The sequence below is a fragment of the Crinia signifera genome, chromosome 3, assembly GCF_055691185.1.
Source record: "Crinia signifera chromosome 3, ASM5569118v1, whole genome shotgun sequence".
In the NCBI taxonomy this organism is placed as follows: Eukaryota; Metazoa; Chordata; class Amphibia; order Anura; family Myobatrachidae; genus Crinia; species Crinia signifera.
The window spans coordinates 90367114-90388519 of record NC_139219.1 but is presented as its reverse complement, the minus strand read 5'-3'; the positions used below and the strand labels follow the sequence as shown (position 1 = coordinate 90388519).

General features: G+C 42.5%; 1 protein-coding gene across 1 annotated transcript in view; it reads right to left on the bottom strand.

Annotated features, from left to right (window-relative positions):
- Nucleotides 1-21406, bottom strand: part of ESR1 (estrogen receptor 1) — a 213229-nt gene that overhangs the window by 146198 nt on the left and 45625 nt on the right. The window contains exon 2 of the mRNA XM_083176201.1: nucleotides 1129-1319. Within this exon, the coding sequence (XP_083032327.1) occupies nucleotides 1129-1319 (191 nt within the window). The remainder of the gene's footprint in view (nucleotides 1-1128; nucleotides 1320-21406) is intronic.

Sequence of the window (21406 nt, the reverse complement as noted above, 5' to 3'; positions counted from 1 at the left end):
CACAGAGAGGAAACCATTGAAGTAGGTAAGAGCGATTTTGGGTAATTTTCTAAGTGATCTGACTAGATTTGACTAACTTGGAAATAGCCCAAAATCGCTCCGTGTGTAGGGGCCTTAGCGATAGATGCCAGATAGATCAGCACACATAACTGGCACATTGCTGGTGCATCGCTGTGTGCTGAGTGATCTTGCTGAGCAAAATGAAAATCCCAAAAATCGGGTCCCCCTCCCAGCCCTCCACAAAGGTGGGCAATCCTCCCAGATACCGGCGCTCCCCGCAGCTCCCCCATGGCAGCATTAATTTCCTGCGATTCAAGGCTTTTCGGGGGGAGGGGCAGGGCTAAAGATGCAAATTGTGTCATTTAGCCCCACCCCCTCCTCAAAGACCCGCAATTGCGGGATTTGCAGTACAGGGGGTGGGACTTGATGATGTCTACATCCGGCCCCACCCTCTGAAGTGCTGCTGACAGTCTCCTCTCCGGGCTTCTCCCAGAGAGGAGACTTTAAAGGTAGGCAACCCTGAGCTACAAACACAATAATAACTGTGCAAGCTTTGTGCTGCTCTGCATTTGATCCCTAATTCACTCTACTTGCAACTTGCAAGAGTCAATTAGGAAATATAATGTAAAGGAGAAAAATATAGTTATTCACATCCACTATATTCAATAGACACACCCTCTTTCAAAGACTTTGATATGTAAGTTGTAGCTTGGATAGAATAGTCGGTAATCTACATTGTATTTATACAAGATAATTACCTAATAAAATTCAACATTTCATACAGTGCACTTGTTACGTACAGCATTATGGCATAGTGGTAAGCAATGCAGCCTCAATGACCTGGGTCTTATGCAGACCTAAACCAAGACCTTAATTTTTCAGACCAAAACTCTGGATCTAGCCCAGGTCTCTGAACATGGACTTCAAGCTGTATCACAGCTGCTTGAAACCCGTTAACACTGCACTCTCGGAACAGGATATTACTAGGGCTTGGAGATAACAAGAACTAGACTTGGGTCAGATATCTGTTCACAATGCCTCATTGGTTGAATTTCTGGGTCACAACCCTGCTTATTATTTTTTTATCACACGGATTATTATTATATAATAATAACATGTCCACTGTACCTTGTATACTTCTTTTGAAGAAAGCCTTGCAGCCCTCACATGACCATACTCCATAGTGATATCCAGAGGCATAGTCACTACACACTGCACAGTATCGAGTCTCTTTACTGGATTCCATTGTTGTTGTTCCCTTTTCATTAGCTGATGCTATGCGTTCCCTTCCATTTTGACGTCTGTTGTCTGAACCTGACCTGCAAATAGTTAACAAAATTCCATTTTATTTTTCAAATATAACATTTTAATAATAACCAATACTTCATACATAGAACTTAGACTATAATCATTTTATATTATTATATTATATTAAATATTGCATGTTTGTTGAAAAACATATTGTTTAAATATGCTGTTGATGTACGATATGTTTGGATACCAGCAGTAACATAGAAACATAGAAACATAGAATTTGATGGCAGATAAGAACCATTTAGTTCATCTAGTCTGACCCTTTTTTTACCCTTCAGGTAATCTCAACCCTTTTTAATCCTTATTTCTTTATAAGGATATTCATATGCCTATCCCAAGCATGTTTAAACTGTTCTACTGTCTTAGCCTCTACCACCTCTGATGGGAGGCTATTCCACTTAGATACAGAGAATTCTGACAGAAGCTCTGTATGTGCCTTAACTCTCTCCCCCTACCTCATAATCCTCCCTTGCCTAAGCCTAAAACCACAGCCTGACCCTAACCGCTAGTGCCAAACATAACCCTTCAACACCGCCACCTAAACCTAACCCCTTCCCCACAGCATAACCCCCCTTCTAAGTGCATAAACCTAACCACCCTTCCCACAGCCTAATCCTAGGTCTTCCCATTATAAACATAATTTAGCCGAAAGTGGAATCGAAGTAAAAAATTTAAACGAGGATTGAATGGGTCCTGTTAAAGGTTAAAATTGATGTTTGTAAGTCTTCTTTCAACCTAAACTACTATGATACCTACTCTCCCGGATCCTGCGGGGAATCACAATTTTTCAGCAGTGCTGATGTGTGGGGGGCCCCGGGGCAACCATCCCTGTCGCCTCATGGTTAGGGGCTGGGGTGCTGGGGTTTTGTGTGCGATTCTTTGTAAATTGCATTGTTTTAGCCACTACCTCACTCAAATTTGGTCCAATCCAATTTGGTCCGTTCACAGCATTTACCCTGCATAAAGGCTTAATTCCAAGAATAGCCCAGCCCCGCACCCATGGCTTCCTACCTACAGTACTTCTCCTCTCAGGATATATGTTAGAGAGAAAAACTTCAAAGTTAAAGAAAAGCAACCTACAAGTTCAGCACATTTGTGGGAACCTCAGAAGCATTGATAAGAACTTCCTGATCAAGATTGGATTTTTATTGTATATACAGTGCATACGTAAAGCATGGTGGGGGCAGCATCATGCTGTGAAGATGTTTTCAGCAGCAGCAACTAGGAGACTAGTCAGGATAGAGGGAAAAATAAATGCAACAATGTACATAGACATCCTGGATGAAAATTTGCTACTGAGCGCTCTTGACCTCAGACTGAGGCGACGGTTCATCTTTCAGCAGGACCTGGACCCTAAGCACGCAGCAAAGATATTAAAGTAATGGCTTCAGGACAACTCTGTGAATGTCCTTGAGTGGCCCAGTCAGACCCCAGACTTGAATCCAATTGAACATCTCTGGAGAGATCTGAAAATAGCTTTGCAACAACGTTTCCCATCTAACCTAATGGAGCTTGAGAGGTGCTGCAAAGAGGAATGGTCAAAACTGCCCAAATATAACTGTGCCAAGCTTGTGGCATCACATTCAAGGCTGTAATTGCTGCCAAAGGTGCATCAACAAAGTATTGAGCAATACTTATGAGGGGGGGACTGGACTGCACACCATATTTTTAAACATAATGAGAGGTGCTACCAAGTTAAGGCTTCTAGTACCATACAGAAAAAAAGAACAATAATGATGCACACTCTAGGTGCTAAGAACACTGATAGCAAAAATAATTTTGATAACTCTTACAATTAACATGGAGTATAATTGAAGTTCATAGCACACATTTGCGCAAATATGTGGGCCCATCCACCGCGTCCAGGTGAACTTCATTAGATGGGTCCCTAACATTTCTAATACTAACACATTATATAAATTTATCTAGGTCTTACCTTCAAATAGAGCCCATAGTAACATGCAGTCTGCAATGTAGGAACCTGTGCTAATTAAAACACCTGAGGGTAGATGGGAGGGGTGCCAGTGCCAGAATGAAGGAGCCTTACCTTCAGTGTACAATATATACACAAATATTTGGGAAAGAGGGGGGGACTGGACTGCACACCATATTTTTAAACATAATGAGAGGTGCTACCAAGTTAAGGCTTCTAGTACCATACAGGAAAAAGAACAATACTGATGCACACTCTAGGTGCTAAGAACACGGATAGTAAAAATAATTTTGATAACTCTTACAATTAACATACATTAAATACTTATGGACATGCAATTTCTTCTTTTTTTTTTTTTTAAATGAACCATTCTTGATCCAAAATTAGTATTCTAATTTGCTAGAGTCTTTGTAAGTAATAACTCAAAGACTATTTTTTAATCTTTGAGTCTTTGAGTTTAGTTTAGAGAATTTTTTTTTACCGAAATGTCAGCACAGTAAACATAAACACTAAAACATAATTTGCTAGTCTTTGAGTTATTACTTACAAAGACTCTAGCAAATAATGCGGGGTACACACCAGGACGACCCGCTCACGATGCACATCGTGAGCGGGTCGTCAGTGTCTCGTCCGACCCGCTCACGATGACGCGGGGGGGCACGACCCGCTCACAATGTGCACCATGAACGGGTCCGATCCGATGGCGACCCGTACCCGGCTGTATGGTCGTCATTGAGATCCTACCTGCAGCAGGTAGGATCTCAATAACGACCGACCGACCCGCGGGACCGCGCATCGGATCGGTATCGGTCCACACCAGGTCAGAAAAGGGCCCAATCAGCACACAATCTACATCCAATTGATCGGAATTGGATCTAGATTGTGGGGATCGGGCCCTAGTCGTCCTGGTGTGTACCTAGCATTAGAATACTAATTTTGGATCAAGAATGGTTCATATAAAATTGCCAGGTGTGTATGTTTAATCACTTGAAGCGGCCTCAATGGCATATGCCACAAAATGTGATTTGCTAGATTATTTGTTTCTATGACATCAGTTATATAAATATCTCCGTCGTTCAAGTGAATCACTATGAGTACGTGCTGAATTGCTTATAGTATATTTTTTGTATGGTTTTTATTGTATCATTGCAATGACCGGTTGAAATGTACGGTCTCAGAATGTATATACCAAATTGCCCAGTGTGTACTGGGATACATGCAAAATGGAATCGTTTAAATAGATATTGGTATTGTAATTAATGTATAGAGACAGAATTGTATAAAAAGTATATCATGTTTTATAGTCACCGAAAGGGTTTTTAACCTTGTTGTTTATTGTAATACATATGTAGGATGTGATTTAAATATCCACGCTAAAGGCTGAACACGTACGGCCATGGCTGAGGATAAGAGGAGGCTACAATAAGTTGTTATTATCCTTCTGCTTTGAATAGACCACAATCTCACCTGTTGTAATAAAAAAAAATTCTTGCCTGGAATGCCTACACGAAGACCTCTTTGAACTACTGTAGCGAATGTCCAGGGATCAAAGAAAACGAATTATGAGTTACCTTACCTAGTTTGAGTGTGAGTACAGTACGTATCTATTGAATAGACTGCTCCCACAAGAGGTGACCCATTAAAAGATACCTTTACACACATGTCTTGGTATACTTTATTGTGAGTTTGGTACGCTTCCTCTGATTGGAATGCTATTACCCCAGTGTTTCACCCATAAGTACCCTGAGTCTCATACTCTGTTTTGGTTTTTTTTCATGATCCACTCAGCACTCGAGCATCATTATTTGTCATTCATTATTCACGTTGAAAATCCAGCGCCCTCAATACTGCTTCTTCCGTTGGACATGGCAGAAACAGGTTACTGCAGGGTGAAGTTCATGATTGTCCGATACAATACTAGGCCACATCGGGGATAATAGGTGCCATCATACCCTCTGCCAGTCAAAACACTTAAAGGTATACCTCATGAAACCCACTGTTAGCAGTCCTGCCATTAAATACCTATTTTGCCATCATAGAAAGCACTGTTTATTAGTCTCACACAGTTTAAACATGACACAACTCAAATAGCAAAGCACTTGGAAATATGAAAATATACTTTTCCTCCAACCTTCATGTGAAATAAATGCGCTAGAAAACGCAATGAAATCTGCATGAAACAGACCATTCTCCATTCCATCACATCCTCTCTGTATAGTACTTGGTGATTGCCTTTCCCAGAAACATCATAATTCTTATTACAGATGTTAAAGGAGTCTCGTGTTTAATACAACATATGAAGGCACTGCATACATTTCCCCGATACCAATGGCCAGGAGCTGTCAACATATTGAGGGAGTAAAGGGGATGGTTGGCCATGTTACTACATGGGCGACCTGGGTAAAATATTTGACTTTTGCATGCTTTAAAACACTCAAAATACAAATGATGATTTCAGTGGATTAAATAGAAATCACCAAACAGGTAATTGTATGGGTAGGGCACTCCAACTTTTTCTTATATGTTCCATGATGTTCAGCCAGATGTTGATCTTGAAAGAATCATTTAAGCAGATAGTTTCCCTACTTAATGATGTGTGAGGTGTATTAATGAGAACTGCATCTTTCATAGCTGGGTGCTCCCACTCATGACGAAAAATGGAGCACAGATAATAAACGCTAAAATTTCAAAAGAATGTATCACTCCCTCAGATACAGTAGTGAAGTCACATTACTCATCTTTTCAATGCACTTTCCCAAAAAGATATAAAAAGAATCTAAAATGAAATAGGCCAACTATAATGTGTTGTTAATCAATGAATGTGTTGTCTCCTAATTATTTAAGAGAAAACAAAGCAATCAATTTAACTATGAAAATGGGGAATTTTAGAACTGTTACCATATAATTTCGGAAATTTCCCAGGTATTTTGAAGTTAAAGAATTCATTTTATTATTTAGGAGCAAATCTTGCTACTTGTACTTCAGAAACTATGGCCCTTATTCTGGTTCACTCGCAAAGGCAAATTCCTTCTCTAATGGACAAAAGCATGTGCACTGCAGGTGGGGCAGATGTAAGTTGTGCAGAGAGAATTAGATTTGGGTGGGGTTTTACTACAAAGTGAGATCTATATTGCAGTGTAAAAATAAAGCAGCCAGTATTTTCCCTGCACAAAAACAAAATAACTCACCCAAATCTAAATCTATCTGCAAATGTTGCATCTGCCCCACCTGCAGTGGGCATGTTTTTTTCCATTGGAGAAGGGATTTGCCTTTGCGAGTGAACCATAATAAGGGCCTATATAAAGTATATAAGCCAACTGTTGTTACCTCTATAGCCTTTTCATTAACAAATATTTTCAAAACGCACCTTACTGTATTGTTTAATACTTCTTATAGAATAATTATATACTAAAGAGAAGAAATACACATCTATTTGGGGGTAAATCTGATAATAATAATAATAATATGTTCAAGAACAAATCTGGAAACACTTTCCATTGTATTAACACTAAAGGTGCCCACCCACGCACCGATCCCGGCGTGCGTTGTGGGCTTAACCAGCACACATAGCAATGCATCGTATGCCTTGTGCATACGATGTGCATGTGATGCTATGCTAGAAAAAGCTAGTACAAAAAGTATGTGCAGCACATACTTTTTGTACTGTGCGATGAGGTGCCACGGGAGCGCGCACCCCATCGTATAGCATCGCACCGCCGGGATCGGTGCGTGTGTGGGCACCTTAAGGCAGTGGTTCCCAAACGGTGTGTGCGGCAACCTGGGGTGCCTAAGAGCACTTGCAGGGGTGCCCTGGGATGGTGGTCCAGGACCAATTAATTTTATGGTACTTGTGTATTATCACGGCTCCCACGATTTCCATCTTATGGGATCTTATACAATTTAAAATTGTATACCATTGTATATGGCATACAATGGCATACGATGAGATGAGATTTTAAATTGTATAAGCACACTAATGGGTGCTTTCAAGGTCAATTGGCCCCCCTATAAGATTTTTAATTGTATAAGCACCCTAATGGGTGCTTACAATGTGAAATGCACCCCCACGCCACCTCCACTATCAACGCCAACCCGAAGCGTGGCGAGCGCAGCAAGCCCGCGAGGGGCGGCGGTACGCGTCCTCCGACCTTTTCATACCCCCACTATCCATGTCGGCGTGGAGTTGACTTTATATAGTGTGGCGAGCGCAGCGCGCCACCGAGCCCGAAGCGTGGCGAGCGCAGCGAGCCCCGCGAGGGGACGTGTAATACTTTACATGTATTACGCGTCCCCTTGCGGGGCGCGCTGCGCTCGCCACGCTTCGGGCTGGGTGGCTCGCTGCGCTCGCCACACTATATAAAATCAACTCCACGCCGACATGGATAGTGGGGGTATGAAAAGGTCGGAGGACGCGTACCACCGCCCCTCGCGGGCTCGCTACACTCGCCACGCAATATCACCTCTTAATTATTTGAAGTTTTAGTAAGCTTGCTCCTAAGCTTAAGTTTCTTTTTAAAGCGGGTGGCCACTGCACCTCCCCTGTGCTTCAGTCTTGGGTAGTAGATATAAAAATCTGTTGGGAATGCAGCTTTCATGATAGATGCAGTATTTTTATCTAGCCAAGTCTTTGCAATACTGGCAAGCTTCAAGACTGAAGCTTTAATAAGGTCAACAATTGTAGCAGTCTTATCTCTTATAGCAGAGGCTGAACTAGTGAGATGTGAGCCCAGGTGCAGAAATACATACACTACTGTAACTTCTCCAGAGGGGTGAAGTCACAGTCAACTCCCTTGAACTGCCTGGGTGGTAGAAATGCATGTGATATATCACATGCCATCCCAGCCACGCATTGTATTTGCCGCTTTTCACACAATACATCGGCGCAATGGGTGAATTCAGTGAATTGGGTGAAATCGGGCAAAATCACATAAGTGCAGTGGCAGTTTTTACCTATGGGCTGCAGTGCTGCAGCCCCCCCCAGGTAAAATGCGCTACTGTAGTAAAGCCAGATGCAGTCTGTGAGACTGCACTGGCTTCACTGTGACTGGCAGTGACTTCCAATTGGAAGGCATTCCATTGGGAGGTATTCCTTCCCTCCGGTATGCCTTTGTGCGGGCTGCAGTGCAAAAACGGCAGATGCGCAGTACCTATATAGGTACTGCACACGCGCTGGTCCCGGTGCCTGTAACTTACATTGTACAGGCGCCGGGACCAAGATTGCCTCTATGGGCTGTTGCCTAAACAGCCCATAGAAGTTGGCTGCATGCGCGGTACACGTGTGTACTGCGCATGCACCAGTCCCGGTGCCTGTCACTCATCAGAGCACAGGTGCTGGGACGGGAGAAGAAGCAGCAGCGGCGGAGACAGGGGAAGGTGGGTGCCTGAATCTCAGCAACCCCGCTGCGGCCAGAGGCAGCCCCCCTCCCAAAAAAAGGTACGAGCCGCCACTGCATAAGTGTATGGCCAGCTTATGAGTCAAAAGAAATGGGTCAAACAAAACTAAAATAATCTAAATATAGTATCCTCTAACGTGTTTCGCTCTATTGGAGCTTGAAAAAGCACTTGGTGTGCAGGTTCAATTGAAGATGATAATTGGCGGTGATGGGTAGCTGACAAAAGGTCCCTCCTTGGATCAAAGTTGCCGGGCAAGTTCCCTCTAAAGCGTTTCACTCTATTGGAGCTTGAAAAAGCTACATGCACCTGGTTCTTATAAGCACAGTCTTACTTTACAAAAATATTTAGGAATATAGGTGTAGTTGCACGCAAGTGCATCTAACACCTTGCTTAGGTGTGAGTTCACAGTCACACCATTTAGCCTGCTGCTATACAGATTGAAATTTTGGTAGAATAAAATCATATGGGAATTTTGGAATAAAATATATTTTTTACTAGCGCCTATCGCAAGGGGAGTTTTTTTTCCCCAAAAAGTGGTTAGTAATATGGGCAGTTACACAGGCTGCATTCTGTGTCGCTGCACACAACAGGGTGAGTTCCTGCTGAGAGTGATGCAAAGAACTCATGGGTCTTGCATCGTCATACAGCAGCCAGCTAAAGATAAATGTGATAACTGAAAGGAATAAATGTATAACATTACTTTGTTGACAGCAGGTGATTAGCGGCAATGTGTTACACCTAGTTTAAACAGGAAAAGACTACTGTAGAGATGGAGGAGTACTGCTGAATTTGTGCCCAGATTAAGGAAAGGTGTTTATGAGTCAAGGGCTGACAACAAACAGGCGTTGTAGGTTACACTGTAAACTGTTAGAATGTGGTGACTTGGAAAGCATTATTCACAAATATATATACAAGGAAACTAAATCTCAATATTTTCAAATTGAAATTTGCAATAAAGAATTATTACAAATGTATTTAATGAAAAATAAATACTGTTAACGTTTTAGAACTATTTATAAATCAGTAGAGCACAACATATGACAGGGGAAATTTACTAAGATGGGAGTTCGATTTCATATGGGATATTGCTATGGGCAACCAATCAGAAACTACTTCTTATTTATTTACCACCCTCTACATAGAAGATAATAGACAGGATCTGATTGGTTGCCCATAGCAACATCTCACGTGAAATAGAACTCTAATGTTAGTAAATTTCCCCTGATGTCTGCAATGTCTGCCAAATGTTCATAACTATTATTCCATATGGGCCAATATCTACAATTGTTTAAAATGGCTCTTTGTGAATTTTATCCATTATACAGTATGGTGGCTGTTTGTTCAGAGAACAGTGTAACCAATTAGGGCTCATGTAAAGATGAAAGGTAAGGCTTAGGGCCAGATGTATTAAGCTTCAAAAAGTGATAAAATGGAGAGTGATAAACAACCAGCTAATCAGCTCCTACCTGTCATTTTATAAAACCCGCCTGTAATGTGTCAGTTAGGAGCCGATTGGCTGGCTGTTTATCACTCTCCATTTTATCACTTTTTGATGCTTGATATATTTGGCCCTTATAGAGTGAAACCACCCAAAATTGTAAACTTCCAGTACCTCGTACTGTTTCCAAAGCACCTGCATCGTTCTCTAAATATTTATCTTGAATACAGTAAACAAAAGCATAAGGGGAGGTGGAGAACTGCGCCAGTAGACATTTGTATTATTCTGGATCAGCCACAATTTGTTTATATCACTTGGTATCCAGTTACAGGATTTGGGGTGCCGCCATGAACAATAAATGTCAACCGAAATAGAAAAACAATAAAATTGTCTCTTTGTTTGCGAACAAAGAAGAGAAGGCTAGTTGTATAGATTTATGTCATATATGTTAATAAATACATTAAAATGTACCTTTTATTTCACAAGTTTAAAAATAGATCTATTACATGAAATACCAAAATGAAAAAATAATAATAAATGTGTTTTTAAAAAGTTACATATGTCACGGTGTATTTATTTTAATTCCTTAGATGTGCTATCGATAAAACGGGGTGGACATTTTGGGTTATAATCTCATGTCATAAATTAAGTGTAGGAGTCTCTCCAAAGGGGATGCGGTCAATATTACGGCGGTCGTAATCACGGCGGTCGAAATACAGACGCCGGAATCCCGACCATCGCAATCACGGCACTTTGTCCCTCTATGGGTGAACACGACACACATAAAGGGAGAATAAAATAGTGTGCCTAGCGTAGCGAGGCACCAGGCCTGCTGCGTGGCGAGTGCAGCTCCCCCTTGTCGGCATTGCGGCAGTCGGGATTCCGACCGCCAGCATATCATACCGGTCCTCCTCCAAAGGTGTATTCTTATTCTTATTGCTTAGTAGGTGTAATACAGGTTGAGTATCCCTTATCCAAATTATTTCGAAAACCATAGTTCTGCAACTGGCACCACTGAGGAAATGATGTAAGTGGCACTAAATATTTGCAAGAAAATTATTTCTTGCCATTAAAATTCAGTGTCTGAGATTGTAAACAATTGTAAAACCTTGTTTCATGCACAAATAAAATATATTTGTGTGTACAGATGTAGCGTCGCTCATCCAGCGCCGGGGCTCGCCAGACCACCCCACTCACGAGTGGACGCTACATCTGACTGGGATGCACGAGTGTCCCACATGCACGGGGGGGGGGAATCGGGGAGGTGGGAGAACGCGGCGGTGACTGGCGGCGAGGCAGAGGAGGGAGCTCTGTTGTAAGGGGATGCACACGCGTCTCGTGTGCGCGCATCCCCTTCCGAAGGCTGGCGCAGCCCCTGCACCACCAGCCCCTGCAATGATGAAAGACGCTCCCTCTGTATTTCATGTGTTTGATGTGCTTATACAACATAAATGCTAGATACACCAAGATACCTCATTCAAATATAAAAATATTCCAAAGTACAGAATAATCTGTTATCCATAATTCTTCTGGCCTCGAGCATTTTGGATAAGTGATACTCAACCTGTTGATACTCAACCTGTAAGGATATCCACCCGGGGGGTGTCCTGTCCGGGGGTGTCCTGTCTGGGGGTTCTGCCTGTGACACCTGTTACCAGGTAGAGGAGGAGGGGTAGAATAAAGCCTCCCTGTATGGTCCAGGCATGTAGCAAAAACCAGACGGTCCGGACCACACGGGGAGGCTGTAATCTCCCCTCTCCCATGTCCCTGGTGAAAGCTATCACAGGGACCCCCCCGGACAAGACACCCCCCGAACAGGACACCCCCCGGACCGGACCCTACAAGCTCCGGAATGCAGATTTTGATGTCCGGTCCGGAGTCTAGTCCGGTCCGCTTTTTACATAGTCCCCCTCTTACTACTATACTTTCAGCATTGTATAGCAGGGGCATGGTCACAATGATGAGACCATAAGCATCACTGCGCTCTGTGTGGCCTCCAGTCATGAGCTTTGCCCATGACCCATGCCCTATGCCACTTCATACATGCCCACCCCACCCCCTGGCGCATAGAGCCATCTTCCAGAGCCCACAGCCAGAATGCCAGCAACCCTTTTGTACTTTCTTTTTTTTTTTTACACACGGTGCAATTTGCACTATGGATTTTGACTATATATATATATATATATATATATATATATACATACCCTCCAACTGTACCAATTTAGCCGGTACAGTACAGTTTTTTTACGGTCTGTACCGGCTAAATCAGAGTGTACCGAATGTACCGGTTTTTAGGCAATCATCTGGGGCAGCACCGCAATCTCCAGCCACAGCCCCTTGTACTTGGAGTCGTGCGCGTCCTTCAGCAGGAAGTCGGAGAAGACGTCCTCGGTGGTGATGTGGGTATTTGCTGTGGCTGCTGCCCGGGATCACCGCCGGTGGGAGAGATGCGGGAGTCAGTGTCGGGGTCCCGTCATTCCCTCTGCCCGTGCGACTCTGACACACTGAGCATACACAAACTGTGCACTCGCTCCCGGGCCGGAGGCGGGTGGTGTGGTGGGGGAGGCGGGTGTGCACTGTGCGCCGGGACATGGAGGGGAGGGTGACCGTACAGCACAGACTCGCACAGAGCTGTGTGTGACAGGCTCAGGTTCCTGCAGGACAGTTTTGCTGCTCAGTCAGTGCTCACTACATGTGTGTGTCAGTGTGTAATGTGTAAGATGTGCAGAGCTGGCAACATTGGAAGTATATCATTACTGAGCCTAAGGGCTCTTTGCTGAGCCCCACTGTATTGATTATTATCATTTCTTCTATGTAACAGGGACTGGCTGGCAACTGGTTGGGGTTCTCTTAAAAAAAAAAAAAAGGCACAATACACATTCGGAAAGGGGGTGTGACCACGCCCACTTTAACCTGTGGCCACGCCCCCTTCCCGAATGTGTACCGATTTCTGCCCTTCAGATGTTGGAGGGTATGTATATAGTCAAAATCACATAGCAAATAGGGCAAATTGCAGCGTGTTTTGCTGCAACTGATCCTGGTTCGACCGCAATGCGCGGCCGGTGGCATCAGAATCGAAAGTAGAAATAGATTGTGTAGCACAGTCTATTTCTACAATGTCAGAAGAGGGCCATGCTGCTTAATGCAACATGGCCTCCGCCCCCCCCCCCCCCTCCCCCCAGCGTGCTGTCCCTCCCTGTCAGCCAATGCCAGGCCGCCGATATCAAATCGATATTGAATCGCTATATTGGCGGCCGCCATTCGCACTGTGTGTACACACCCTTAGATTTATTATTGATTTTTTTTTATCTATTATATGCCACAATTTAACTAAACAAATGCAAACTGCTTATATGTAATATTTCTGTCAGTTTTTATTTAATTTTAAAAAATTATGCTTTTGTTTTCTCTAGGCTGCTTTACAAAACAAAAAAGTTTTTAAAGCATATATAAAGCCAAGCGTTTAGTCCAAAGGCTCGGATGACTTTCTTGTACTGTGTAGATACATATATCATCATAATTATCATCATAAATATGCCTTTATGGTGGAAACATTCCTTTAGCTAGAGTGCATCACGTGTGGCAAAGACTATTAAATCAAATGGTAGATTAAACAATTATAACTCATAGATTGTTCTTTATTATGTTTTGACTTAGTGAGTGGACAGTAGACAACATCAGCATATACAAGACAGAGATTAACTGTTATCTTTAAAGTTACAAAGGCAGTTATTAGATTATTTATAATTTATTACTATGTAAAAGAGTCAATAGCATTTCTGGAATTGTCTTCTGCTATATAAAGGTAGCAAGTTCGCTGTGACCACAAAACCTTTGGGCAGTTGTATGAAGCCTATGATAATACCTTCAAATGAATCATTTAACATACTGTAATATATAAAATAATCACAAAGTGTATTCTGCTTGGTGATTCATATTAATATCTATTTGGGACCTTATTCTGAATTGGATGCAAAGTGGCTACATTTGTTGGAGTGGTGGAAGCCAGTCTAAGTACCACAAGTATCCTTAGGGCTAATGCTAAGATTTTTGTGGCTTCAATCCAATCAGGAAGCCACACTTCACACTAGCCAACTGTTATTCCATCTACAGTTATAACAATCATCATCATTGGCACATGCAACTGTCCTATGATGGGTGCATGAGATGAGTCTTCTCTATTCTATGTGCAGAATAGACTGGAAAAATAACTATACGCATAAGAACACCCATTTTATGCAAAGGACGATCCAACTCAGAATTGTTGCGCGGCTTTATAGAAGCCCATGTTATGACCTCACTGGGGATTCCATCATTTTCATGGAGGCACTGCAAGTGTCAACGGATATGGGGCATTTGGTTTATTTATTTTTTACACACACATGGATGGGCGCGATCTACGCCGGATGGGATGATGAATATTTATTTTTATTTCACAGGTACCCTAGGCTATTTCTGGACAAGAGGACTGGCTTATGGTGAACCCTATAGGTACAGTAAGTATGTATGTGTGCATGTAGTATGTTTTAAACATATACTTTATTATGGTATGTGTGTTTTATTTATGTATTGATTATTTTGTGGAACTACAAGAACCAGCAGACCCATTAATGCCTCACATGCTGGGATTTGTGGTTCTTCAAATACCTGCATGCAGGGGAGGCTTGCTGGTACTTGTTATTCTACAACAGAACGCAATATTTTTTGTCTATTTTTTTTACAGTCTTATGCCAGAGTCCAGGGGTGGCATGGACAGCTCCAGGCTTCAGACTGGTCCAGGGTTCCCCATTAACCAGCAAGGGTTATCATGCTTTGGTCAGGGGACCTTATGTAAAAAGTATCCCCCTGCTGGTTTCTGAAATATGAGGGACTCCTACTCCTTTTGTCCCATGTATTTTGGGTAACCAGAACCAGACAAAGATCCTGGTGCTGGCTATAGAAATACAGGGAGACCACAGCTTCCACACACACACACACACACACACACACACACACACCCCTGTATTTCGGCAAACAGGACTGGCTCAATGAGCCCAGGGGGTATGTGCGCTGTTTATTTATTTTTCCTAATTTTTTTTTTACACAGAGAAGCATCACACGGATCTGACTGATCTGTGAAAATCTGGCATTGGAAAATACGAATCCGGAGAAAGCAGCTTTGCAAATTTGCTGTATTCTCCATCCGTATTTTCGGCAGAATACGGTCGATCACGGTCATAACCATTTGTACACGGGATCAACCATAATCGGCCCTCGTAGTAAATTTCCCCCAGGCTAATAGAATTAACTCCACCTAGAATCCATCAACAACCCAATGTATGTATAGTAATCAACAAAACTTCAATATTTACTATCAATTATTAAATTCACAGAATTAACAATAATAACAGATAAAAACTTCAGATGCCAGATTTTACAGGTAACGTTATAGATAATAGACAATGTCTAGGTTGACAATCAAAAGGTCGACATGAGTTTTACATGATTTTTGTTGTCTCTGTAACTGTATGCCGACATGGACACCATTTATATATGTACTGCATCAACTATGATATGGCTCGCTTTGGATCCTACCTCCTGTTAATCACCTCCCATTTAACCATTTTTCTTCGATATATTGGCCCAATCCATCCGAATATGCATGTCAGACCTGCATATGGCAGTAGCGCACGCAGGGGGGGTTTTGGGTACCTAGAAACCGCCCCAGGAGTCTAAGGACCCTAGTCTGAAAGCTGAGGGTCCCCTCTTCCCATGGGTACAATAATTTTAAAAAATTGGCCCTTGGGAACCGGAGATATCTGACTTCAAAGTAGTGGTCCTCATCCAAGCCTGTTAATTGCTATTCCCAGTCAGATATTTCAGGTTCTGTCTGACTTAGAGTTTTTCTGAGGTTATATTCCAAAAGCTGGGACTCTCCCTCTTTGATTGAAGAGGGAGAGTCTCTACTGTTCCAAGAACCAGAGATATCAGCCTTCTAGCAGCTGGTTACTGCTCCAGCTCCACACACCTGGTATGTAGTTTTATATTCTCATTGGCAGATTGCTCTGCCTCCGGAACTCTGATCCCCTAGTTCCCAATACCATTTGGTAGGTGGGATTCTCTAGTTTTTAATTCCATTAAAATCTAAGAAATCTATTTCCGGAAACTGGAGATATCTGCAGTCAAGCAAGCTGTCCTCCCACCAGAATTACATTGAAATACATTGCTATGCCCAGGGGTCTACACCGATGTTATATATATATGTGTGTGTGTGTGTATATATATATATATATATATATATATATATATATATTTATATATATATATAATTTGTAGATACTGGCACTCCACGATACAGGGAGAACAGCTGCCCGGGTGCTGCACACAGAAAGGGTTATAGATTGTGGATGGTGTGGCACTCCGCTGGACTTGAAATAATGACAATAAGCGTGGTTGTAGACCTACAACCACGCTTATTGTCATTATTTCAAGTCCAGCGGAGTGCCACACCATCCACAATCTATATATATATATATATATATATATATATATATATATATATATATATATATATATATATATATATATTGTAGCATAGAACCAGCACACACAATCCTCGTTTCCCACTGCTGGGGTGCCAAGCTCAAGCCGCAATCCAAGGGGTACAGCCAAATATACAGTCTTTGTTTAGAGAGCACTCACCAGACTTCCAATTTTTGATGCAGAATAAAACTTTTAATACATCACCAGAGTCTTCATAACAATGTCCACGTTTCGAGCCACGCCGGGCCCTTTGTCAAGACCAAAATGAGAGTGGGGCAGTGACCCACTCTCATTTTGGTCTTGACAAAGGGCCCGGCGTGGCTCGAAACGTCGACATTGTTATGAAGACTCTGGTGATGTATTAAAAGTTTTATTCTGCATCAAAAATTGGAAGTCTGGTGAGTGCTCTCTAAACAAAGACTGTATATAATATGTTTGTTTTGGCTTGAGAAAGGGGGTCATCCCCGAAACGTTGCCTCATTTTTTTTCACAATAAACCGTTTTATGGTTTAAATTGTCTACATCGTCTCTGAGTGCCGCCTACCTCGGACACATATATATATATATATATATATATATATATATAATCAGTACATCTCTGTTAGTGAGACAGAGAAAACCAGCACCAGTCTTTTTAAATCAAGTATGCAGTTTATTGTCCATTCAGGACATTTCCTTGTTAATGGTGACAATAATGCAACATGTTGAGCATGTATAAACAACACCCAGCAGGCGATACTTATCGCACGTCGTCCTCGACGGCCCGTTTCGGTGCTCCCAGCACCTTTGTCAAGAGGGGTATCAATTAAGCAGCACTAGGAAATGCCTTATATTGAGTCTCCCACATACACTCACCTGTCTACAATCAAGTCTAACGCCCGGTCGCAGGTCCAGCGCTCCGCCTCCACCCATCACATACTCACAGTGTGGCGCCGTTCTGCCGGAAGTAACTCACGGCAGGCGGAACCAACAACAGCAGTACTGTGCGGCGGGGACTAGCACAGGGTTCCCTCGTCCCGGAAGTCAACGCTGCAGCAGCGTGTGTGTTACTATGGTAACCCGATATCCTGGCTACAACAATAAACATTAATAGTACACTGTTCATTGCTAAAAAAGCATGATTGCAGTGCACACCAATGGTGCACAAATCTTCAAGAATTTGATTGTCAACAAGAAAGAGTGAAGAGCAACAATGTGTTGAAGCGATGTGTCACACAAGCAGCACATGCACAGCCACATAATGTAATGATTATGTGCAGGCTGCCAATATCACACACAACAAACACCAAATCAACATATCAATTAAATACATAAATATACATATATACCTGTATAGGCATCGGAGCAGTAAAATAAAATAAACACAAAAATAAATAAAAATTGAAAAAATCTAGAAAAACCTAAACCTGACAGAATGGAGCTTTTAAATGAATGGGGCCATAGTAAATTCCTCATTCAGTCCCATCGGTTGCATAGCACCCAATTCATATATCCAATAATTTTCTTTCTGTAACAAAGTCCTATGTCTATCACCTCCCCGTCTCATGGGGGGAACCTGATCAATAGGCATAAACGAAAAGTCTTTGATGGAATGTCCAGACTGTACAAAGTGTCGTGCCACAGGCGGAGTGTTGGATTCAATGACTTTGTATGCTTTGTTAATGGACGACCGGTGCATGCCAATACGTTCTTTAAGCATGCGTATCGTTTTCCCTATATAAATTCTGTTGCAGGGACACTTAATGAGGTATACAACATACTTGGATTCGCAGTCCATGCGGAATTTGACAGGATATTCTTTGCCTGTTGCTGGGTGTGTAAATTTGTCCGACCTGATTATATGGCGGCAATTGACGCAGCCAGAGCATTTAAATGAGCCATTAGATCTTGCAAGCCAGTGTGCAGGGTGGTTAACCCTTGGGCTAACATCTGAGTAGGTCAGCTTCTCCTTTAAATTTTGGCTACGTTTGTAGCAGAAGAGTGGTGGAGAACTGCAAGTAAAACCCAAAATTGGGTCTGTTCTGAGTATATGCCAGTGCCTCATAATTGACTCCTTGATGGACTTAGAGGCCACAGAATATGTACTGGCAAAATAAAGCCTCTCCTCACACACTTCTTTTTGCTTTGGAAGCAACAACTCATCCCTGCTTAGCTTCAAACATTTTTCTTTGGCATCGTATACCTCCTTAGGGTCATATAATCGGTCAATAAAGCCTTGACACATGGCATCCAAGGCCTTATGCAGATCATCCGCATGTGATGTAATACGGACGACACGTATGAGCTGCGAATAGGGCAACCCTCGTTTGAGGGGCTGGGGGTGAAAGCTGGTCGCCAATAGCATAGTATTTTTGTCTGTCGGCTTCTTATACACTGAGGTGACGAAAGCACTATTGGATATAGAAATAGATACATCCAAGTATCTATTTATATATCTATATATATTATATTTATGTATTTAATTGATATGTTGATTTGGTGTTTGTTGTGTGTAATATTGGCAGCCTGCACATAATCATTACATTATGTGGCTGTGCATGTGCTGCTTGTGTGACACATCGCTTCAACACATTGTTGCTCTTCACTCTTTCTTGTTGACAATCATATTCTTGAAGATTTGTGCACCATTGGTGTGCACTGCAATCATGCTTTTTTAGCAATGAACAGTGTACTATTAATGTTTATTGTTGTAGCCAGGATATCGGGTTACCATAGTAACACACACGCTGCTGCAGCGTTGACTTCCGGGACGAGGGAACCCTGTGCTAGTCCCCGCCGCACAGTACTGCTGTTGTTGGTTCCGCCTGCCGTGAGTTACTTCCGGCAGAACGGCGCCACACTGTGAGTATGTGATGGGTGGAGGCGGAGCGCTGGACCTGCGACCGGGCGTTAGACTTGATTGTGGACAGGTGAGTGTATGTGGGAGACTCAATATAAGGCATTTCCTAGTGCTGCTTAATTGATACCCCTCTTGACAAAGGTGCTGGGAGCACCGAAACGGGCCGTCGAGGACGACGTGCGATAAGTATCGCCTGCTGGGTGTTGTTTATACATGCTCAACATGTTGCATTATTGTCACCATTAACAAGGAAATGTTCTGAATGGACAATAAACTGCATACTTGATTTAAAAAGACTGGTGCTGGTTTTCTCTGTCTCACTAACAGAGATGTACTGATTATGTGATTTGGACCGGGCACAGTTATCTGTATATGCTGGGGAGTGTTGTGCGCTCAGTTCTACATTGTGGATACTGTTCATTTGTGAGCGATTTCTGACTGCACCACTGGATTGAATACTGTGTTGTTTTGTTAATTCTATAAGGAATTTTTCTATAAGACTATTTCTTATATCGTTGGTTTTTACCATCTACCACCTACACTATGGACTTTGATGTTAGTGATCTCACTGGAACAAAAAGGTTCCTGGACAAGGATGTCAACAAAATTCTTTTTGCCGACACACGGGAGTTAGCCTTTGACGTGGATAGTCCATCCGAGATCCATTCTGATCTACTTCGTCTTAAAAAGAGACTGGTCGAATTGGAGCTGCATGGGTTATCCCTGTCCCAATATCATAGGGAAGGCTTCATACCTAGGGGGTTTAGAATAAAAAACCAGCCAACCCTAGGGCGGGCCAATAAGGAATTTTGTAAAAGCTGGTGCGCTATACTGAATCAGTGCAGCTTTGATTTAATTGTTTTAGTGGTCCAACAAGTAAATACTGACATCGAAAGTGTTAAGAGAGAAATAGCAATTTGTGAAGGTGAAGGGATTGTCACTTTAAAAGCAGACACATCCGTTGATTGGCTGGCCAGACTTGAGGAATCAATAGCTGTTTTCAAAACTGAGCTGTTATCCTTTAAAAAGGCTAAATATAAGAAAGTAAAGGATGATTATCGTGATATGAGGGTATATCCCTGGTTGACAGGGCAAAATACCAGACGCCCTTGGCGAGAGCAGTTTGTCTCTAGTCGTAAAAGGAGGGAGGTGGTTTTCACTGATTTGGATTCGCAGACATCACAATCTGATTCAGATCAGTCTAACAAAAATGTTTTTTTAGGTGGGAAGGCAGGCACGAGGAACGCATCAAAAGGCCCAAGGGGGGCTGCAGGAGAGGGGGTGTCAAACACCGGAAATCAAAAGGGAAGGGGTCGGAGAGGCCCGCCGAAATAATGGTTTTCAATTTATCTAAGTATACCCCCACGCAACATGAGATGTCAGTGCTGAACAAGGGATTAACCTTTGTACAGACACATCGCCAACAGCCCTTTGAGTGTGAAACTGAGTTGTTTAGATTTCATAGGCAGCTACGTCTTAAGGATCATTTTCTACGTCAGCCTGATAGACCTGTATCTGTCCCAACTCTGCCATTCAAATCCAAAAGTGACTTTGACCCCCCCTCCCCCAATGCTTCTATTGAAACATTTATGAGATTAGTAAAACAGGATGTTATGCCTATTCTCAAAAAACCTAAGAAGTATTATTCCAATCTGACTAAAGAGGAGACCTTGGCTATACGGTCACTACGTGACAATTCTGAGATCATAATTCGCCCCGCCGACAAAGGCGGGGGAATTGTGATCTTGGACAGAGATTATTACATTGGTGAAATTGAGGGGCAACTGGCGGATGCTAGTTGCTACCTCAAACTCACATGTGATCCCACATCAAGTTACAAAAAGGAATTTGATTCAATAATTAAGTTGGGATTCGATAACAATTAGATCGATGAGACTACCATGTCTTTTTTGACACAAGATTTCCCGATTGTTCCTCTGTTGTATTGCCTCCCCAAGGTTCATAA